General features: G+C 36.1%; 1 protein-coding gene across 2 annotated transcripts; it reads left to right on the plus strand.

Moving 5' to 3' along the window:
* The first annotated feature begins 44 nt into the window (after nucleotides 1-44).
* On the plus strand, nucleotides 45-18,013 carry LOC129902197 (uncharacterized). Of its 2 annotated transcripts, XM_055977286.1 has the most exons (14): nucleotides 45-458; nucleotides 2,768-3,436; nucleotides 4,072-4,278; nucleotides 4,390-4,698; nucleotides 7,447-7,568; nucleotides 8,599-9,786; nucleotides 10,608-10,749; nucleotides 10,823-10,994; nucleotides 11,123-11,286; nucleotides 12,108-12,193; nucleotides 14,104-14,203; nucleotides 15,056-15,117; nucleotides 16,381-16,483; nucleotides 17,391-18,013. In XM_055977286.1, exons 1-14 carry the CDS (start codon nucleotides 297-299, stop codon nucleotides 17,565-17,567), a joined length of 3,663 nt encoding a protein of 1,220 aa, XP_055833261.1. In that variant the 5' UTR covers nucleotides 45-296; the 3' UTR covers nucleotides 17,568-18,013. The 2 variants fall into 2 exon arrangements, 1 of the variants encoding a protein (XP_055833261.1); XR_008770059.1 differs by lacking the exons at nucleotides 15,056-15,117; nucleotides 16,381-16,483; nucleotides 17,391-18,013 and adding an exon at nucleotides 12,440-12,593 and having other exon boundaries at nucleotides 14,104-14,192.
* Nucleotides 18,014-18,780: the final 767 nt, after the last annotated feature.

The raw sequence follows: 18,780 nt of genomic DNA on the forward strand, positions 1-18,780 counted from the left end.
TCTTCAAAATTGGAGGGAAAAGGTCCAAAATACAAATAAATAAATAAAAATTGTTTCTTTCACGGTTTCACCCCTCTTTTCTCTTTGCCCTCCATATTTTCTTGATTTTCTGCATAGTAGTTCATCACAAATGTCACTGGTATAGTAGTAGTAGTAGTAAAATCAAGAATCAAACACCCATAAAGTTCAAATTGTTCAAAATTCCCAAAACCCATTTTTCTTCCTCTACAATCATCTCACAAAACCCTAGTGAAATCTGATGTAAAATTGATTTGAATTTTCAGTTTTTAATTTCAATGGCAGTGGATACCAATTTGGCTTCATTGTTTGAGAAATTGAAGTTGGAAGATCCGTATGTGCCACCTACACAATGGGAATCAATTCCTTCAGAAAGCGGCCTTTCTTCTATGGATACTAACCGGTTTTCCCATGTTCAATATTCAACTTCGGCTGTTTCTGTGAGGACCCTTTTCAGTTTTTCGTTTCTTTCTTTTCGATGATATTTGCTTATCGGCAATGTACTAGATTAACTACTTGTTGTATAGCTGGTGGGTTGTTTTTATACTTATGTATTGATATAGCATTTTTTTATGGGCAATGTTCTTTGAGATTTTCCATTTTTCTTCGACTTTCAATTGAATTGTGTGCTTCTTTGCTGTTTCTGTAAGAAGCATTTTGATTTTTCAACCAAAAAGATTTTTCTTTTTTGTTTTATACTTATGTGTTGCTATAGCATTTTAGGCAATGTTCTTTGAGATTTTTCCAATTTTCTTAGATTTTCAATTGAATCATGTGCTCCTTTGCTGTTTCTGTGAGGACCCTTTTGATTTTTCGACCAAAAAGTTTATTCTTTTTCTATCAATGCAATGTACATGATTAATTTAGTGTTGTATAGCTTGGTGGGGTGTTGTTTTATACTTGTGTATTTGTATAGCATCTTTTTGGTCAATGTTCTTTTAGATTTTCCATTTTTGCTCAATTTTCGATTGAATTATGTGCGTCTTTGCTGTTTCTGTATGGGCTATTTTGATTTTTTGTCCTAAAAGTTTATTCTTTTTCTGTCAATCCGATGAGAAATGCAAGCGGCATTGTACAAGGTTAATCCTATAGAGCATGTTTTTCACTTTGGTAGGTATCCTCTTAGCATATAACACTTCTATAACACTTGCCCATTTTAACCATTTATTTTAATTCTATGTCTTGCATCTTCATGTTTTTTACCATTCTTCTGGAACATAAGAGGAATGCAACACGAGGACTACTTAAGGATCGCCGGTCCTCATACCACCTCGCCCAATCACGTTTAACTTTGTAGTTATGGTGGGATGTGGTGCGTTAATGCTGATACAATTGCATCTTGTGGTGCCAGATTGAAATTTTAGAAAAAGCTCGTTTGTCATTTATCACCAAATTGCTGCTCCCTGTTTAGAGAGCATTGTCTATTCTTTTCTTTTGCTTTTAATAGATGGATTAAATTTTGGTAGATCGCATCAAATAGATCAGGATTTATTGAAGAGGAAGAAGACTGAATACGTTCAAAAGAAAACTCAAAAACATTGTGATAAATTTAATTATATGTATGTGTCAAATTTGTTCTGGAAGGAAGTTGGGAAAGAAAGGTTGCATACTACTAAGAAGGGCGGATTTAAGAAAGAGAGGTGAGGTGACTAGCTTCCCCTCCATGCTCTATATTTTGCAGTATGATTGACTGTTCCAAACTTTTGAAAAATTCGCGCAATTCAAAAATGTGAAATTTGATTCAATAAGAGTACCTTAAAAGAATACTTTTAGGGGTCATTTGGTTTGGAACAAGTTATTCCGGGATTAATTTCTCGGGATAAGTTATCCCACTATATATGGGATAACTTATCCTATCACTATGGTATAAATGATGGGATAAATAATCCAAGGACTACCTAATTTGTCCAGCCAAACGCAGGATAAAATAATTCTGCATTTTATCCCGGAATCATTATACCTTATACCTCACACCAAACAACTCCTTATAACCTGGTTTTGTGCTATTTTTTCCTGTCTAGGGTTCTCGCTTTCCTTATTTTTCCTAGGTCTGTGACTGATGTACAAGCCTTTTTGTGTCTTTAGTTGCTTGGCTGCTGAACATTTTTCACCTATTAAAAACACTTGCTTAAAATTGCAAGGACTTAATTTGCAAGGTTAATTGAGCAATTGGGATTCACATCCAGTTACAAGATTATTATTTGCAGTGTTTATTATTGTTTCAATTTATTTGAAAGCTAAAATTAAGGGGAGGTTGGGAAATCTGGTGTAATAGGACACTTAACGGAAAGGTGAATTTTGTTTCCTCTTGTAGTTTGGATTTTGCCAAGTTCTAAAGTTGCAATGGCTGTAATTGATAAATGTTTTAATTGCAACAGTTTAAAGTTTAATGGTTAAGTGTGATTTTCAAATATTTTGTGGGTTTCTACTGTAATTCACCTTTTCTTGTTGTTTATTAAACAAGAAAATGGAGCGGCAATTTACCAGTTTGAGTGCATAATGTACAATCTATGAAACTGCTTTGTACTTGTGTGTTGCTGTGATAGGTTTTGTTGGGCCATGTTCTTTTGACTTGTATTATTTTCTTTGAACCATTTCTTTTTCTTGGGACAAGAAAGAGAGTTGCAATATCTTTATCTCTCGTGATATTGTCATTTTATAATGAATGAACTAAATGTTATTTTGCTACTTCGTAATTCTGGAAAATGAAAAGACCCTTTACCTATTATTTTTTCATTCATCGTTCCAGGAGTCTAGCTTGGTGAGGCTGGCATTGGATGCTCTGCAAGGTGTAGAATCAGCTCTGATATCTATTCAAAAGCTCTCTGCGTTGTTTTGTTTTGACTCAGCTGATAGATCCTTCCATCATATCCCAAATTTGTGGACACGGACTTCAAGCACCATTGCTTTGGGAAATTTACTTAAATCCGTTGGGCATTTTGGTTGCATCATTTTCCTTCTTCACAAATTTGTCAATCATTTTACATGTTTAAGTCTAGCTGGAAATGAGGATGAAGTTCAAAAGTATGATGCCAGTGATGTTGTGGGATGCCGAACGAGCAATCATACTCTTGTTAATCAGGCCTTGGCAGTTTCTGTGGCAAAAATTTTAGATGGGTATACCTCCTCCCTCAATACACTATATGCTTCTGTCAACTTGAGACGTCACGTGAAGGCTAAGGGTGGAGGCTGTTTTACTAGTGTTGGGCATGGTGAAATCACATTGCTAGAGGCTTATCTGCACTCTGCAGGACTAAGAACTCAGATGGATGTGCTTGGTAATATCTGCAATATGAGTGATCTAGCTCTTAGATACTCTGAATTATCTCTTGAAGAAATAAGTGCCAAAGCATTCTTAGAGTTTAATAATTTCCCCAGAAGTGGTGCTCTGCTCACTTTCTTGTACACACAACTAAAGGTTAGCATTCATCAACTGTATGTTTTTGATCTGATACTTAGACTGAGCACGTTAGCAAGTCACGCGAGGTATTTGATTATCACCTTGATGTTAGTTACTTCATGGATTACATGATGCATATTTCTTTTCTTTCTATATCTGGGGAGGAAAGCAGCTAGTTATGAGTAGGTATGTAACAAAAGAGCAATGCAATAATACTTGGGGAAAGGAGACATGTCCATACACTTAACTGAGGCTAGAGTGAAAGTGAACCTGTTTTCACAATTTGTGAAAATGCCGAAAATTTATGTTGTCACCTGGAAATGCTACCGAAATATCCAAAGTGGATAATATGATTCTGCTAAGAGATGTTTGTAAGTAGGAAAGAAAATTTTGGCATTCTTAATGGAACTTATGTAACTTTAGGTATTATACTGCAACTTTTGATTTAGTCCGAATGATATAGTCCCTGATTTTTGTTATTACAATAATATGTGTAGTCCCAAGTGTTACTTTGTTCTCCATTGTGGAAAAAGTTACATTTTTGGTGCAACAGGGGTGTTGGATTTTATGGTTATGAACTTTTTGGTGTAAGAGATTAATAAGGTGTCTCTTTTGCTTATTATTGGTAGTGCTTCTTGGCTTTTTGTGGCTAGGTGGCTAATCCGGCCCATTGTGCTCTCCTGAAGTTCCTGTTTCTACGTTCATGGGAACCCTACTGTGGGTTTATTAGATCATGGATTTTTGAAGGTAGCATTACTGATCCTTTTAATGAGTTCATCGTGGAAGATGCGAACGAGCAACCTGATCATGAGCTGGGTAACATTGGAATCTCTAGTGACGTCCCATTAGCAAGTGTTAGGGTAATACTGTCTGTCATTTGGAGTTATAATTTCCTTCTTATGCTGATATGCTTATTGTGACTACTTTGGACTTTGGAGTCTGTTTTTATCATCTGCTACTCAATATCTCAGGTGCGAGAGGGAGTTTTGCCTTCGTTTCTGGAGGATTGTTTGTTTCCGCTTTTCCGAGCAGGTCAACAGCTTCAAATAATAATGAAGTTATTTGAGTTCTGTAATACTTTTGGACCATTTAACGGTATTCGTGAAGAGTTCCTTCCTGGAATCCGTGGGTTTTCAAGTGAATTCCCAAGCTTCATATCTTCCTTGTTATTTGAGAAAGGAGCTATTGAGACGATGGTAGTTTCTAGAAACAGTTATTACCAAAGGATGCTGGAGAAAATTGACAACGTTTTCACTAAGTCAGAATTCAGATTTCAGGAGGTAATTTCATTTCGGAGGCCACAGTTCCAAATTCTTCTTGCTTATAAAGTTTTTGCTGTCACCCTGTATCTACAGCTGTAGAACCATGAAATAAGGTCCCTTTGTTCCTGTTTTTCAGCTTTCGGTTCCATGAAATAATTTTCCAGGATAACTAAGCTATGTTGTATAAATGCTAATTGCTTGTGCTGTTTGTCTTTTTAGAAAGTATGATCTTTCTGTGATTGTTTATCCTATTTAAGATTTACTAATTAAATATATCCAGTTTTGGGACCACTGACTTTTACTTCTGCTGGTCACTTTTGACTTGAGGTAGTTCCTGCGGTTATTCTGGTTATCTGTTATACATTGGAGATGCCACTGAGTTTAAATAATCTAGTATTTAATTTATTGTGGGGTCGTCAAACATAGTCTGCATAGCTGCTTTACTTTTAGTAATACCCAACTATCAGTGAAAAGTTTCAAGGAAGAGTTCTTTTGCCTCCTGAAAATACTGCACTAGTATAGTTGAAGTATGAAATCTGTTTAAATTAGAGAGAGAAAATGTAAGAAGAGTGACATAAGACCAATTTTGATTTATGCCTGGTAGATCTACAACAGAGGCTATATTCTTGCCAAGAAGATTGATGGAAATTTATCACTAAAGAAAGAATGATCTATACATATTGTTCGTTACCTAGAGGAAGCATGATAGAGTACCTCGAAATGTCCTTTGGTGGCTGATGGAGAAGAATTCATATTAAATATATAAATGTCATAAAGGACATGCATGAAGGAGCCATCATGGATATGAGCACAGTAGTTGGAGGTACAAAGGAGTTTCCCCGTGACAGTGGGTCTGCACAAGGATCATCACTGAACCCCTACTTGTTTACCTTACACTCTGTTTGAATGGTTGTTACGTATTGTTTGGTAATATATTGTATTGTATCATACTGTATTGTTTAATGAATACAATATTTGGATAGATCGTATCATTCTTCGTTGTTACATAATGTCACACATCAACAATTTGAAGAATAAACCTACAAAAGAAGTAGGGTACATGGTAGAGCCTATAAAAAGGTAGGGTAAAAGATAAAATAGGATTATTAAATAATAAGTACAGACAAAATAAGAAGAAAAAATTAAGGGAACGACGAGATCACACTAAAGACAAATGTTGATTCTTTCTAAATTTGTCTGCTGCCTTGAAAAATGTGGACATGGAGGCCTAACAGGATGTGGAGGATTTTGTTTCAAAAGTTCAGATTGTGGTCTTTTATTAATGAAGCTGAATACCCTTTGATAGCTCGGTATTAGTTTTCCATATTTTGTTTGTTCATAGATGAGTTCCAAGTCTAGATTCATTCGGCTTGGTTGAAGATAAGAAAGAGAAAGGTTAGGATAAAAATGAGATATTGGGCTCAACCTCATCTGGAGTTTATGTTCACAACTTTCACTTCATGTAAAGGAACACTGTCTTTTTTGATGTTATTAAACTCTTCACTTCTTGATCTTCGCATCATTGTATGATCTGCACCCAAGGGTGTGACCTTGTGGTCAATGGAGTGGGTTGAAAACTATGAAGTCTCAGGTTGAATAGAGACAAGAACACTAGGTGATTTCTTCCCATCTGTCCTAGCCTTGGTGGACAGAGTTACCTGGTACTTGTTGCTGGTAGGAGGTGACAAGTATCTCATAGAATTAGTCGAGGTACGCGCAAGCTGGCCGGGACACCACGGTTATAAAAAAAAATCATTGTATGATCTCCTAACAACAAAATATGATTGAAGTTAAAACAAAATTCTGTCTTTTTTTTTTGTGGGTAAACCATTCTCTAAAATGACATGTTTATTCTAGGATTAGGAGTGGATGATTTTTTTTCTTCTTAAAAGTGTGTTTGGTGGGAAGTTTTGGGGGAGAGCAAGGATAAATAAGAAAATGGAGAAAAATTCGAGTTTCTCTCGGGCAGAAATAGAGAGGAAAAAGCTTTCTTTGGCGAAATATGTGATGCCAACAACAGACCTTGACATTCTAAACTTAAAAGAATTGCATATATATGTACATTAAAGTCAACGGTCTACTACCAATTGTTTCTTTTGTTTCTTTTTTTTTTTTAGATCAGACCCCAAACAAAATTTGATCCATTTTTCTTGTCTCCTTTTCCTGCATGGTTTCTTTTCCTCTCTCCCTTTTTTGCTTTTGATTTAGACCATCCATTGTTCTATATAATTTATTTTTGCTGTAGATGATTTCAAAGTCCTGCTTCCATGGATGGAAAAAAGTGAACATCAGAGATCCAGTATAAGGTCTTGGCAAACCCTCAGCAGAAGTGTTACATCTCCTTTTCCCTCATGTATTTCTAATGTAATAATAGGTGAGAAATGAATTAGATGTTATTAAAAGACAGACAGGAGAAGAAATGAGATATTTAAAACAAAGAATGCGCTAGATAAAGGAAAGTACTACATATAAGACATGGTTTCTTACCACCAAAGGTATTAGTTTTTGTTTACACATTCCTGAAGTTAACTTTTAGAGGTGCCATTCCTGCTTATGTGGAGTACCTATGAGTTCGATACATATTCTTTGTTGAACAAAATCCTTTGATATTTTTATGATGCATCAAGTAATCTGGACAATTAGAATAGCTGTTTTCACAGTAATGCTAGTTTCTCACCTTCTATTGCATTTAGAATTAAAACAAGGTTAATCTTCCATTCCCCCTTTTAACCTTTTCATGTCTTACATCAGTTTTTTATTTCCCAGATATCTCTGCAAGACATGCAACTTAGATATGCAAACCCTGCCAGGAATTTGAACTCTCCTGTAGTGTTTTCAACTAGCGACAACTTGGAAACATGTTCAATTAAAACTAGAGATCAAACTTTGTAAGTGTGCCCGTTTATATGCTTCATTGCATGTCCTCATGTGCTTGCTTATTTCCTCCATCCAAGACTGTCAATCTAGTTTTTTGTTAATTGCTTATCTACTATATATCCATCATTCTTTCTCTATAGCTTTTGTGCTCTGACTATAGAGAGGAAAACTTGCATGATCTGAAGTATGACATTTTGAAGAAATAAGTAAAATAAATAAAGTATCTGCTCTTCAACAATTTAAATTTTTAGGTGAGTCTGTTTACCAATTTAACATGGTATTTAAGTAAGCTTAGTTTCACTACACTCTTCATAAAAAAAGCTTCCACTTGCTCGGTCCATGAAAAAGAATCTCCCCTGCACCTGGGAACGTGTTGAAGGCCTAATAAATAAGTAAAAATCTCCCTTTTTGACGGTTTAAACTCTTTGATGAAAAAGGTTTACCAGTCCAACAAGGTGTTGAGTTATATATACAGTCCCATATTGGTCCAATGAGGTCTTAAAGATTTGGGCCACTCCACCCATTGCTTTAAGGTTTTGCGCCGGGTAGCCATATTTGCATGGAATTACATCAGTACATTAGTTAGACGAGCTGGTAGCTAGCTACCCCGATTCGTTGGCAACCTCTATCCAGCCCTATATTATTCTTAAGACTTTGTTGGACTTGGATGTTCAGATTTTTTTCACATGGTATTGAGCCAACCTTTAGAAAGCCCATTCTAAGACTCCTAAGTCCGCATTAAAGTCAACATGTTAATCCTAAAATCAGGTTGCACGTGCAGGAGGGGGTTGAGTCATGTAAGTCCACATCAAGTATGTTAGGGGCATCTATTAGGGGCTTATAAATTGGCTTAATATTTTGAGTGGATATTATTACATTAAATGAGTTCATTGAACTCTTTGTTGAGTTCCTAGAGCTGCATACCTGAGTATTTTCTTTCCACTCACTGTTAAACCTGATCTGAACATTTCGTCAGTAACTTTCTGTTTTCTTGTACAAGTCCTTCCCTGTCACTAAAAAGTATCCTACCTGAATTTTTAGGCCTCACAACACCATGGAAGCTGAAATTAGCATAGATAATGATTTTTCTTGTACTGAAGATCTCCTAGAATCATCTGATTGTTCATGGGAAGATAATTCAGAGGAGCAAAGCGTTTTTGATCTCTTGAGCAATGCCCCTGGCAATGTTGTGGAGTTGAAACCAGATTATTTATCTGCTTTAAGTTTTACTGATGATGGTCTTCTACAGAAGCAGAAATTTCCGCACGATGAGACTTCATGCCCTCCAGAATATGTTTCATATGAAACATGTAAAAGAATGGAAATATCATGTTTTTCCACGGATGTTAGTAACAGTGAAAGAGTTGCATGTGACAGTTCTCTGCCCTATAGAAGTGAGGAAAAAAGTATGTTGCAGACCCTTGATAACCAGATTACTAACAGTCGCCAAAATACATCCTGGCTGCCTGATTGCTTTCCAGGAAATCTTCTGAATAATGATAGGAGAAGCTCTAAGACTACATGGTTGCATGCATTTGAGATTGAGCCGGAAATAAGTAGTTGTAGATTTGGGGTCCAGTTGAATGTAGATTCTGGTGGTTCAGTTCTACCTCAAAATCCTTCAGTGCCTGAGGCTTATGAACAGGATCATCATCCAAATAGAGCTTGTAACTTTTTAAGTTCAACAAGTTTGCCATCATGGCAGCTGAAGCATCACTCCGACTTTTTCAGCATGAACCCAATTTTGACTAAAAGTTCTCTTAACCCAAAGAGGGAGTCTGAAAAAATGTGCGCAAGAGATTCTAGAGAACCTTATCCTTTTTTTGATTTCACATCTATTAAGGATCCTTGCAAGGTGTATATAGAAAAGTTTTCTGCCAGTTCTAGAGATCAGTTAGGAGCTGGGGATTCTGTTTTGACTAGTACAACAGCTACTTCTGCCATTCTTACTAGTTGTCAACATAACTTAAAAGATTACTCTGATGAGAACTTGGAGAACAAGGCAGAGCTGTCTCATACTTGTTCCTCTGTAAGTTCAAAGGTCCTCTATGAAAAAGTGTCATCATTAGAAAATGTTGCTGGTGGGAGTGGTTGGGAGAGACTGCTTGCTAATTCTAGCAAGATTTCCTGTACAACTGCTAACTATCCGAAGACTAGTTTGGTGACAGTTCTTGAGATGCCGCTGGATCATATTATCAAAAAGTGCTTGTTAGAAGAGATTTTGCTTCAGTATCCTTATGTACTCTAGATGCATGAAATGGAGCTTATTAACACCTGCAATAAACTGTCTTTTATATTCCCTTATTTGTTTATACTATAGTAATGTGGGCCTCCAATGTTGTTCTCAGTCCTGATGAGAGAAGAATTCCATTTACATTTTTCTGACTACTTAGCATATTATATTAAAATCAACCTAGGGTACATTAAGAAGTGACAAATTAATGAAATAGGTACAAATTCATATTCCTGTGACCTGTAGTGCTAAAATTTTATTCAACGAGTGACGTTCATTTATATAGTTGATATGATACTTGATAAAGTCTGAGTATCTAGAATTTTGAAGTGGAAACTTTTTTAGACTTCTCTGATTTATGCACTCTCCGAGAATGGTTTTTCATGAATAATCAGTTAGTTCCAGGTCAGTGAAGTATTTGAGTTGCAGGGTTATTGTTCCATAGCGGGATGTAGTTCTATAGAACCAGTTTCCTTCTCCAAGTTTGTAATAGTGATCATTGTCTTCCCGCTGTGACATCTGTCATCTGTTTTTAGATCCATCATACCTTGGTGGACCATAGTTCTCTTAGTTTTCTCTTTGACTCTTCAACTTTGATATTGTTTTCAGCTGGTTTATACCTGTGAAAGTTATATTTTCATCTCTTTCTCTAATTTTATGGAGAGTATTTTTAGAAAAGAAACGATTCTTTTGCTTAAGATTTGATTTGTTAATAATCACCATTCTCACGATGTTCTTTGAGTAACCTTTACCTGTTGGGGAGTGTGCAGACAAAGTCATTCTTGTGTGGCCTCTCATTTTTCCTTGACATTTCTAGATACAAATATTTGAGCAAATTGACTATAAAATTACTTGAACAAGGTTTTAGTTTGCAAGAACATTTGCTAGCACTAAGGAGGTACCATTTTATGGAATTAGCAGATTGGGCACATCTGTTTGTCATCTCTCTTCAGCATCATGTATGTTCTTTACCACTTCATAGTTTGTTTTTTTACCTTCTTTTTCTTGATTTGTGTTATATCTTCAAACCAGAAATGGTACACCATAGAGGCTGAAAAGAGAATATCAGAAATTCAGGGTATTCTTGAGTTGTCAGTTCAGAGATCTTCTTGTGAAGGAGACCCTTATAAGGACCGTTTGTATGTCTATGTGAAAGGGAGTAATATGACAAACATCTCAGTTTCGGCTAGAGGAACATTTTATGGTAGGATCTGCATGCCACGTTCTACTTTTTTTCTGTCCATTACTCTTTTTCTTAATATCTGTATACATGGTGCATTGTCCTCTAGAGACATTTTAGTTCAGTTTTTAGAACTATACTACTCTTGGCAGGAATATACTCCTTTGATTTTTTGGGTTTGGGTTACCGAGTTGATTGGCCAATCAACATCATATTGTCTCCTGGAGCATTGAGAATATACTCGGACATCTTTAGTTTTCTGATGCAAGTCAAGCTTGCTGTTTTCTCTTTAAGTGATGTATGGCGCTCATTGAAGGTACTGATTTGATATTGGTCCCATTTTTTGTGGTTCATGCATATATGTGTTATGCGTAGATTGTATGTTTCTATTGTCTTTGCTTAATCCTTCTCTTTTTCTTTTCTTTACAGATTTCTCTCTCTGCATATTTACGATTTAACATAATCTGGAAACTTATCTATACCTAGTTTGTTGAACTTAAAGCAAGTTCAGGCCTGTTTGGGCTTGACTGGCTGAAGCAGTTATTCAATACTGAAATTATCCCTTGTGACCATGGAAACTCCTATTTCATTTCTTCTTGTCATTAGTGTACACAGGTTGAGACAGGGATATCCCCATTTTTTTTTGTCAAATGCCTAGTGAAGGCATTGATTTATGGAGCCCACAGGTTGATGAAACGAATCTATGTTGAATGAAGGAATGAGACTAGGCTTATTTGTCTTTGATGGTTTTAACTGTTGGAAATTGTGATTTAGTCACTGCATACCACTTAATAGGAATTATTTCCTTTCTTTTGCATGTTCTCTTTGCTTCTAGTGGACACCATCTCATTTTAGTTAGTTTCTGAAGGATTTGATTTTGAAGGTTTTCAACTGAGGAGAAGTACTTCAAGAAATGTATTACTCTTATATCTTACCCGTTCTCTATCATGCTGATAATATGTAACACGTAAACTGAGGATGCGTATTTACATTCATTTCTTCCCAAAACCAAAACAAGAGATTACTCTGCACATTAAAATCTCAGCTGCAATTTTAAAAGTTGGCTTAACCAAATTATTATACATAAATGATGCTTAAAGTCACCTAATAATTTTGATATGTTGTCTTTGTGAACAGGATCTCTCTCAATTGAACAAGAAGAATCAACGTTCTATGTTTGACAATGCAGAACCAAAGCAATTGTCCATCTTAACTGAAATGAGGTCCTTTTACATTTTAATGATAGTTATCTTCTTTCTTTCTGGCTATCATGATATCATCTGACTCAAGGCATGCCCAGTAATAACTGTATTTGAAAAATATATATTGTTCGAGGAATAACCACAAGACATTATGCTCATGCTTTTGTTTCTGACATGTTTTTCTGCATGATGTTGCTCTCTCTTGTACGTGCTCAGATGTGTGAAAATGTTTATTTATTAAGAGGTTGTGTGCTATTATTTATGCAGAAAGATGCTAGCTTTTCCTGAGCTTGTTCCAAGTTGAGATATTTTTGATGTAGCTATAGAGTTTCTTTTGATAGAAACCTAAGAAGCATGATCAGTGCACACCATTCATTTCTTGGTTAGTTTGGAAACGCAAGGCAAAGCAACTGAGAACTAGGTACTTTGCGCCTTATCACTCTCTGGGTCGCAATCATGCTCCATGCTAAATGCAAATGAAAGATTTTTGAGCCTCAAGGAAATTAGGAAATAAGAATCTATGTCCCTCCAACATACCATTGAGGCATTTTGTTCCTCCAATATGTCATTGAAGTGTCTAGTCTTACCATCACACTTGTCTCAAGTACTCCAACTGAGCCCTTTCAGCATCACAAAAAATTAAGTTATCATCAACAAGTAAAATATGTGACACCCTCATAATACCTTGCTCCACAACTGCAGCAGAAAACCCCATCGTATAGCCTCCCACCTCAACTCTATCCATCATCCTACTCAATGCTTTCATTAGTAGAATGAACAACATAGGTGATAGTGGGTCTCCCTGTCTCACTCCTTTCAAACTACCAAAGAAACCACACAGTTTTCCATTCACGAGGACCAAGTACCTGATTGTTGAGATGCAAAATAAAATCTGATCCACCTCCTCCCATTTGCACCAAAAACCATTTTTAGCATAATGAAATCGAGAAACTCCCAATTGATTGTTACAATGTTACAACAACAACAACAACAACAACCCAGTGGAATCCCACAACGTGGGGTTTGGGGAGGGTAAATTGTACGCAGACCTTACTCCTACCAAGGTAGGATGACTGTTTCCGGGAGAGCCTCGGCTCAATAAAGCATAAAAAGACGTTAGATAAGGCTAAGAAGTTAAGAGGTTAATAAGTTCAAAGCAATATGATAAGACAAATAACGGGGGCGCTACAAATAAACTAGGGTAATCAAAGTACGGAAACTACGGAAAGTACTGAAAGTAATAGATAATAGCAGACATCAGAGAACAAGAAATTATAGTTTGCTAAAGCGTCTACTAATACGATAGAATACCGTGACTATGTACTTGCCTTCTACCCTAATGTGGGTCTCCACACCCTCCTATCTAAGGTCATGTCTTCTGTCAGCTGCAGCTGCGCCATGTCCTGTCTAATCACCTCTCCCCAATATTTCTTCGGCCTACCCCTACCTCTTCTAAAACCATCCACGCCAACCTCTCACACCTTCGCACTGAGGCATCTGGGTCTCTTCTCTTCACATGCCCAAACCATCTCAGTCGCATTTCCCGCATCTTGTCTTCCACCGAGGCCACTCCTACCTTGTCCCGAATAGCCTCGTTCCTAATTCTGTCGCTCCTGGTATGCCCACACATCCATCTTAACATTATCATCTCGGCAACTTTCATCTTTTGAACGTGGGAGACCTTAACTGGCCAACACTCCGCCCCATATAACATAGCCGGTCTAACCACCACTTGTGATGTGTAAACCATGCATAAAAACTCCTAGATGTAAGACACTTGTCTCATGCATACTTCAATCTCTTCTCTTTTGTCTAACGTAAGTTTATCCCATGATTTTCTGCTCCAGTCGTGTATGCTATACGTGCCGAGTGTTGTCATTCCTTCTGTGAGTTATTCTGTTTTACTTACGTGTTTCTGAATTTCATTCCAGGCACCAGCTTAATCATTTTGTGTCTACGTTGGAACAATATGTACAATCACAACTATCTCATGTGTCCTGGTGTCGGTTCATGCATTCTCTTAAGGATAAGGTTAGGAGCACCTTATATCTATGTTTTAATGATTTTTCCCTTCATTTGCTGTTTGGTTTGATTATCAGCCTTTCATCAGTCTTAATCTTGTAATCTACTGCATTTCGGCAGCCTATGGTATGCTTTACAATAATGATTTTTAGAATGATTTCAAGCTCTTACATCTTATGCTTTTCATGCCCAATATGTGAACCTATTTGGATGAGTTAATTAGCTGTTGAAAATCAATAAACTTTTGCTGTTGTCCTTTTGGTTATAACGGATAAGTATCTTTTTTTTTTTTTAAAAAAAAAACCCTGATAGTGTAGTCTTGGTTATAGGACTCTGCCAATTGAGTTGGTCTCTTCAACATGGTGTTGGTCAATAATAAATATTAATTTTGAGATATAGCATCGATGAATTTTTGAATGCTTGGAAATTTGAAAGCTTTATGAACATATATGTTTATCTCATCTTCTGGTAGCTTAATTTAGAAGTTAAATGAGCATATTGACCAATCCTTCTTAACGTGTTTCCATCCCTTCTTCTATGACTGGGTCACGTATTCAGAACTTACCATACAGAAGGGTCAAGTTGTTCTCATTTTATTTGTTAAGCAATGCAAGCTATATTTTCTCTTTCTGCAGAAATACAGTTTATTTTCTCGAAGGTATATTTTCTAGTATGTCTCTATGGTTCAAACAGGTTTTAAGCCCTTAATGCTTCATTATTTAAGCATTAGGTGCTTGGTGCTGATAGTAATTCTAAATTATTCAAAAAAAAAAACTCTTATTAATTCAATTCTGAGATTTCTGTCATTTTGACGTTGTTCAAGATGTTACTCCACACTTGTGATACATTCTTTGGTATCAGGTCAAAGATATGATGGATCTTCATTCTGCACATATGGCATATCTGAACGACTCCCTGCGCATGTAAGATTGACTTTTGGTCACTTTTCTTATTCTCTCTCATTCACACAAATGGGGGATGAAAATACTTTTGAAAGATGCGATAGTTTGGTGCTTAATTTGTATCACAACACTTTGGGATTTAATCATCAAGTTGTTGCAGCTATAGATTTGTTCTTTTGCCACAGTTTTAAGCTAATGAAAAAAAGTGAATATGATCTGTGATTGAATAGGAGTGCGGGTGGGTATAAGATGATGTGACCAGTGTAAATGACAGTTAGCAGTGACCTTGAGAATATCGGGCGGCTATGTGTGCATGAGGGGGGAGGGAGGGTGCAGAGAGCAGAAGGAAACATTTGCGAGGGCTAGTCAGAAAGATGAATATTTATAGTGTATTTACATTTCACTTTGTCAATGTTGGTTGAGACACTGGACTCTTTTTGTAGTTCTCCTCTTCTGTGATTAATGAGAATGAAAAGGATGGACATGCGTATCACATTTTGTAGTCTTCTACTTTAGTATGTATTTATTCCACTTGTTCTTTTTAAGAAGCTTGAATCTGCTTTTGGCTAATGTATCTATATTTCATAGAACTAAATTATGAATGTTGACAAGAAAAAAGCACATGTGAAGCTGAACAGCACTAACTGGTTTTGTTATGATATATTTTTTATCTTCTACAGAGACCTTATTGTACTCTACTAGTAGCAGGACACATAGGCTATTACAATTATCTAGCTTATAGTTGTTACCTTTCTTTCGTCCAATTGTTCCAATTAAATGAGCAACCTATTAAAATGGAGTGAACAACAATATATTGTGGGACTACACTGCGGATGTTTTTGTTGGGTAAAAATGAAAAGAAAAGTTCTCCAGAGAAAGACTAGCTGACAGATTGTTGATGAAATTGACTGCTGCTTCTGTCCCAAAGCTTCTGTTTTGACCTCCTAAAGTTAATTTATTCAAAGTAAATTTGGTATAGATATGTGTAGAAAACTATAAACCCTTAAATATGGTAGTAACCCCCCCCCCCCCCCCTCCCACACACACACAAAAAAAATAAAAAATAAATAGAAGCTTTTAGTTCTTACTGCTAAAGTCAATTCCTCACTAATTGAAGGTTTTCCACTTGTCATATAACTGACTTTAAAGACTTTAGAATGGTTTGCTCATGACCGTACCTATTCTAGACACAAGTCCCTGACTTCACTTTTCAGTTTGTCATTGATGATAAAAAAAATTCTGTCTGATGTATTTTATGATTGTTTTCAATATGAACCTTTGCAGATGTTTCTTGTCAGAGGAAACTCAACATATTGCCAGCATTATACGAAGTATCTTGCAATCTGCAGTGGATTTTCGATCTTGTCTGAAAGGAGACATTTATCAGGTAATAGTTATTTTCATAAACAGCACAAAGGTAGTGCTGGAGTTCCTGTACAAGTGAGGGAAAAAGCCAAAAGAACTAGCCATTTGCTAATCTTAGGGACAATGAAATCTAGTAAAGTTTCTGCCTCTTTTGCATATTCCTTTTGACACCAAAAGTGAAATAACAAGTTACAATCTAACTTAATCCTCGACTGATTTTTGCTTCTCTTTAAAATGTCTGGAGTTCCTTTCCCTCCAAATCACCCACTAGATACATGCTGGAATCGTGTACCACCAGCTGTTTCTTGCTTTGTCCAGCCCCTGCCTATACCAACAATGCAAAAGATCCTTTGTATTCCTAGGCATAGACCATTTGATACCAGCAAAATTGAGAAATAGCTGCGATAGCTTGTTGGTAATAGGACAATGCAAAAAAAAAAGAAGATGATTGGTGGCTTCTTCCTGGATGCAGCATAATTAACTTCTTCTAGGTAAATGTAGCCCTCTTCTTTGGGGATTATCAATAGTGAAGCAAGCCTACTTTCCATCAGTAGATGTGCAACCTTGAGTACTTCTGAAAATTTTGTAGAAATCATACTCCGGCATTTCCAATCATTCATATTTGTTCTAAAATAGAGGATATAATACAGCTCTATCAAAGTATAGATGTGCAACCCTGACAACTTCCCAAAAACTTATAGATATTACATGCTCTCTCGCATTCCCAATCATTCATATTTCTTCTAAAATTGACATCTAATACAAGCTCTTTCAAACAGTAAATTGTATGTACAAATTTCAGCATTTTGTTTTGGGGGAATGCCATATATGGAAATAAATCAACCTACTGCAGAAAAAGTTGTATTTTATCTCTTCTGAGAGATTGGAGATAAGGAACTAAGTACAAAATAAATATCTGATGTTTGCAGGTGCTTAACATGAGGAAATCATTTTCGAAGAACATCAAAGAGTTGTATCTGTGTTATCTTAAGTCGCCCAAACATGGAGAATTCGGTCTGTCAAGTTTCTGGGAGCGTCTGAATTATAACGACCATTATTCAGAAGTTATTGGTAAACAAATGGGACACCAGGTTTTTCTTGTCTAAAGCCATCCGTCAAGGAGGACACTGTAAACAAAGGAGATTGTTTTGTTTCTGGATGGACCTTGGTTATGATCATGACGTCAGATTTTCCACGAGCAATAGCATCTATCTTGACATTTCATGGGGCACATTTTGTTCAAAGGCTCACTCATGCCCCACGAGCACATATACACTAGACGTTGCACATGTCTATTTAAGATCTCAAAAGTGGTAATCTACTCCAGGTGGATAATCAGACGTTCCTATCTTGGTTGTAACAATTATATGATGTCATTTAGGTTTCAATGAGGTGATTCTTTCTGCCCTTTGTAAGTTTCTCATGTTATACATATTTATATGTTGTATATTAGAACAAGTGAAATTTAGCATTTGTTAACTCAAGTGAAATGTAAAAGTAACTTCTTGTGGTTCACTATTTGTTATGAGTAAGGCAATTGGTTTCTGTTGTATTTGGTTTGCATACCCCGCAAAGGTAGGGTAAATGTCTGAGTACATCTTACTCTTTCCAGACTTTACTTGTGGGATTACATCAGGCATGTTCACTTAGGGGTTTAGGTTAATCTTTTGTCAACCTCGACTTGCTTGTAGTTGAGGCGTCTGGGATTGTGACACATAACAAAGGTAATTTGGTGTATTAAGCTTTTGCTATGCGAGAGGTTCGATGAAGGATCGAATCATAAGAATTTATTGTACGTAATCTTACTATACATTTTTGTAAGAGGTTGTTTAATTCGAACTTGTGATCCCCAGGTCACATAACAACATCCTTTCTAGCTATGTCAAGGCTTCCCTTTAAAACTATTGAAATTGAAAATTTACACAACATCCTCAAAGTTACGTTATTGATTAAACTTGTAATAGGATTTAAGTTATATACACCATTCAAGGTAAATAATTATTCGTATATGTATAGTGTCTTTATAAAGAAGCTAAACTTTATTTTGGGTTTTCCACCGGTGTTTGACACTCATTTAGGGTCTGACTAATTTAAATTTGCAAAGTTATTTCATACTCGAATTTTAAATTCAAAATATCTGATTAAAGAATGTGAAATTCTATTCATCCCCATTACAACTTTTAGTGGTGTAGTTAATATCTTTTTAATGATTCATCGAAATTCATATTTAATTTTCATATTCCTTAGCCTAAACGTAATCTTTAGTCTTTTAAGTTTGTAAAAATAAAAAAAAGTTGTTATTTTGAGAATTATCAAAAC

This window comes from Solanum dulcamara, chromosome 9 (genome assembly GCF_947179165.1).
Source record: "Solanum dulcamara chromosome 9, daSolDulc1.2, whole genome shotgun sequence".
NCBI classification, from domain to species: domain Eukaryota; kingdom Viridiplantae; phylum Streptophyta; class Magnoliopsida; order Solanales; family Solanaceae; genus Solanum; species Solanum dulcamara.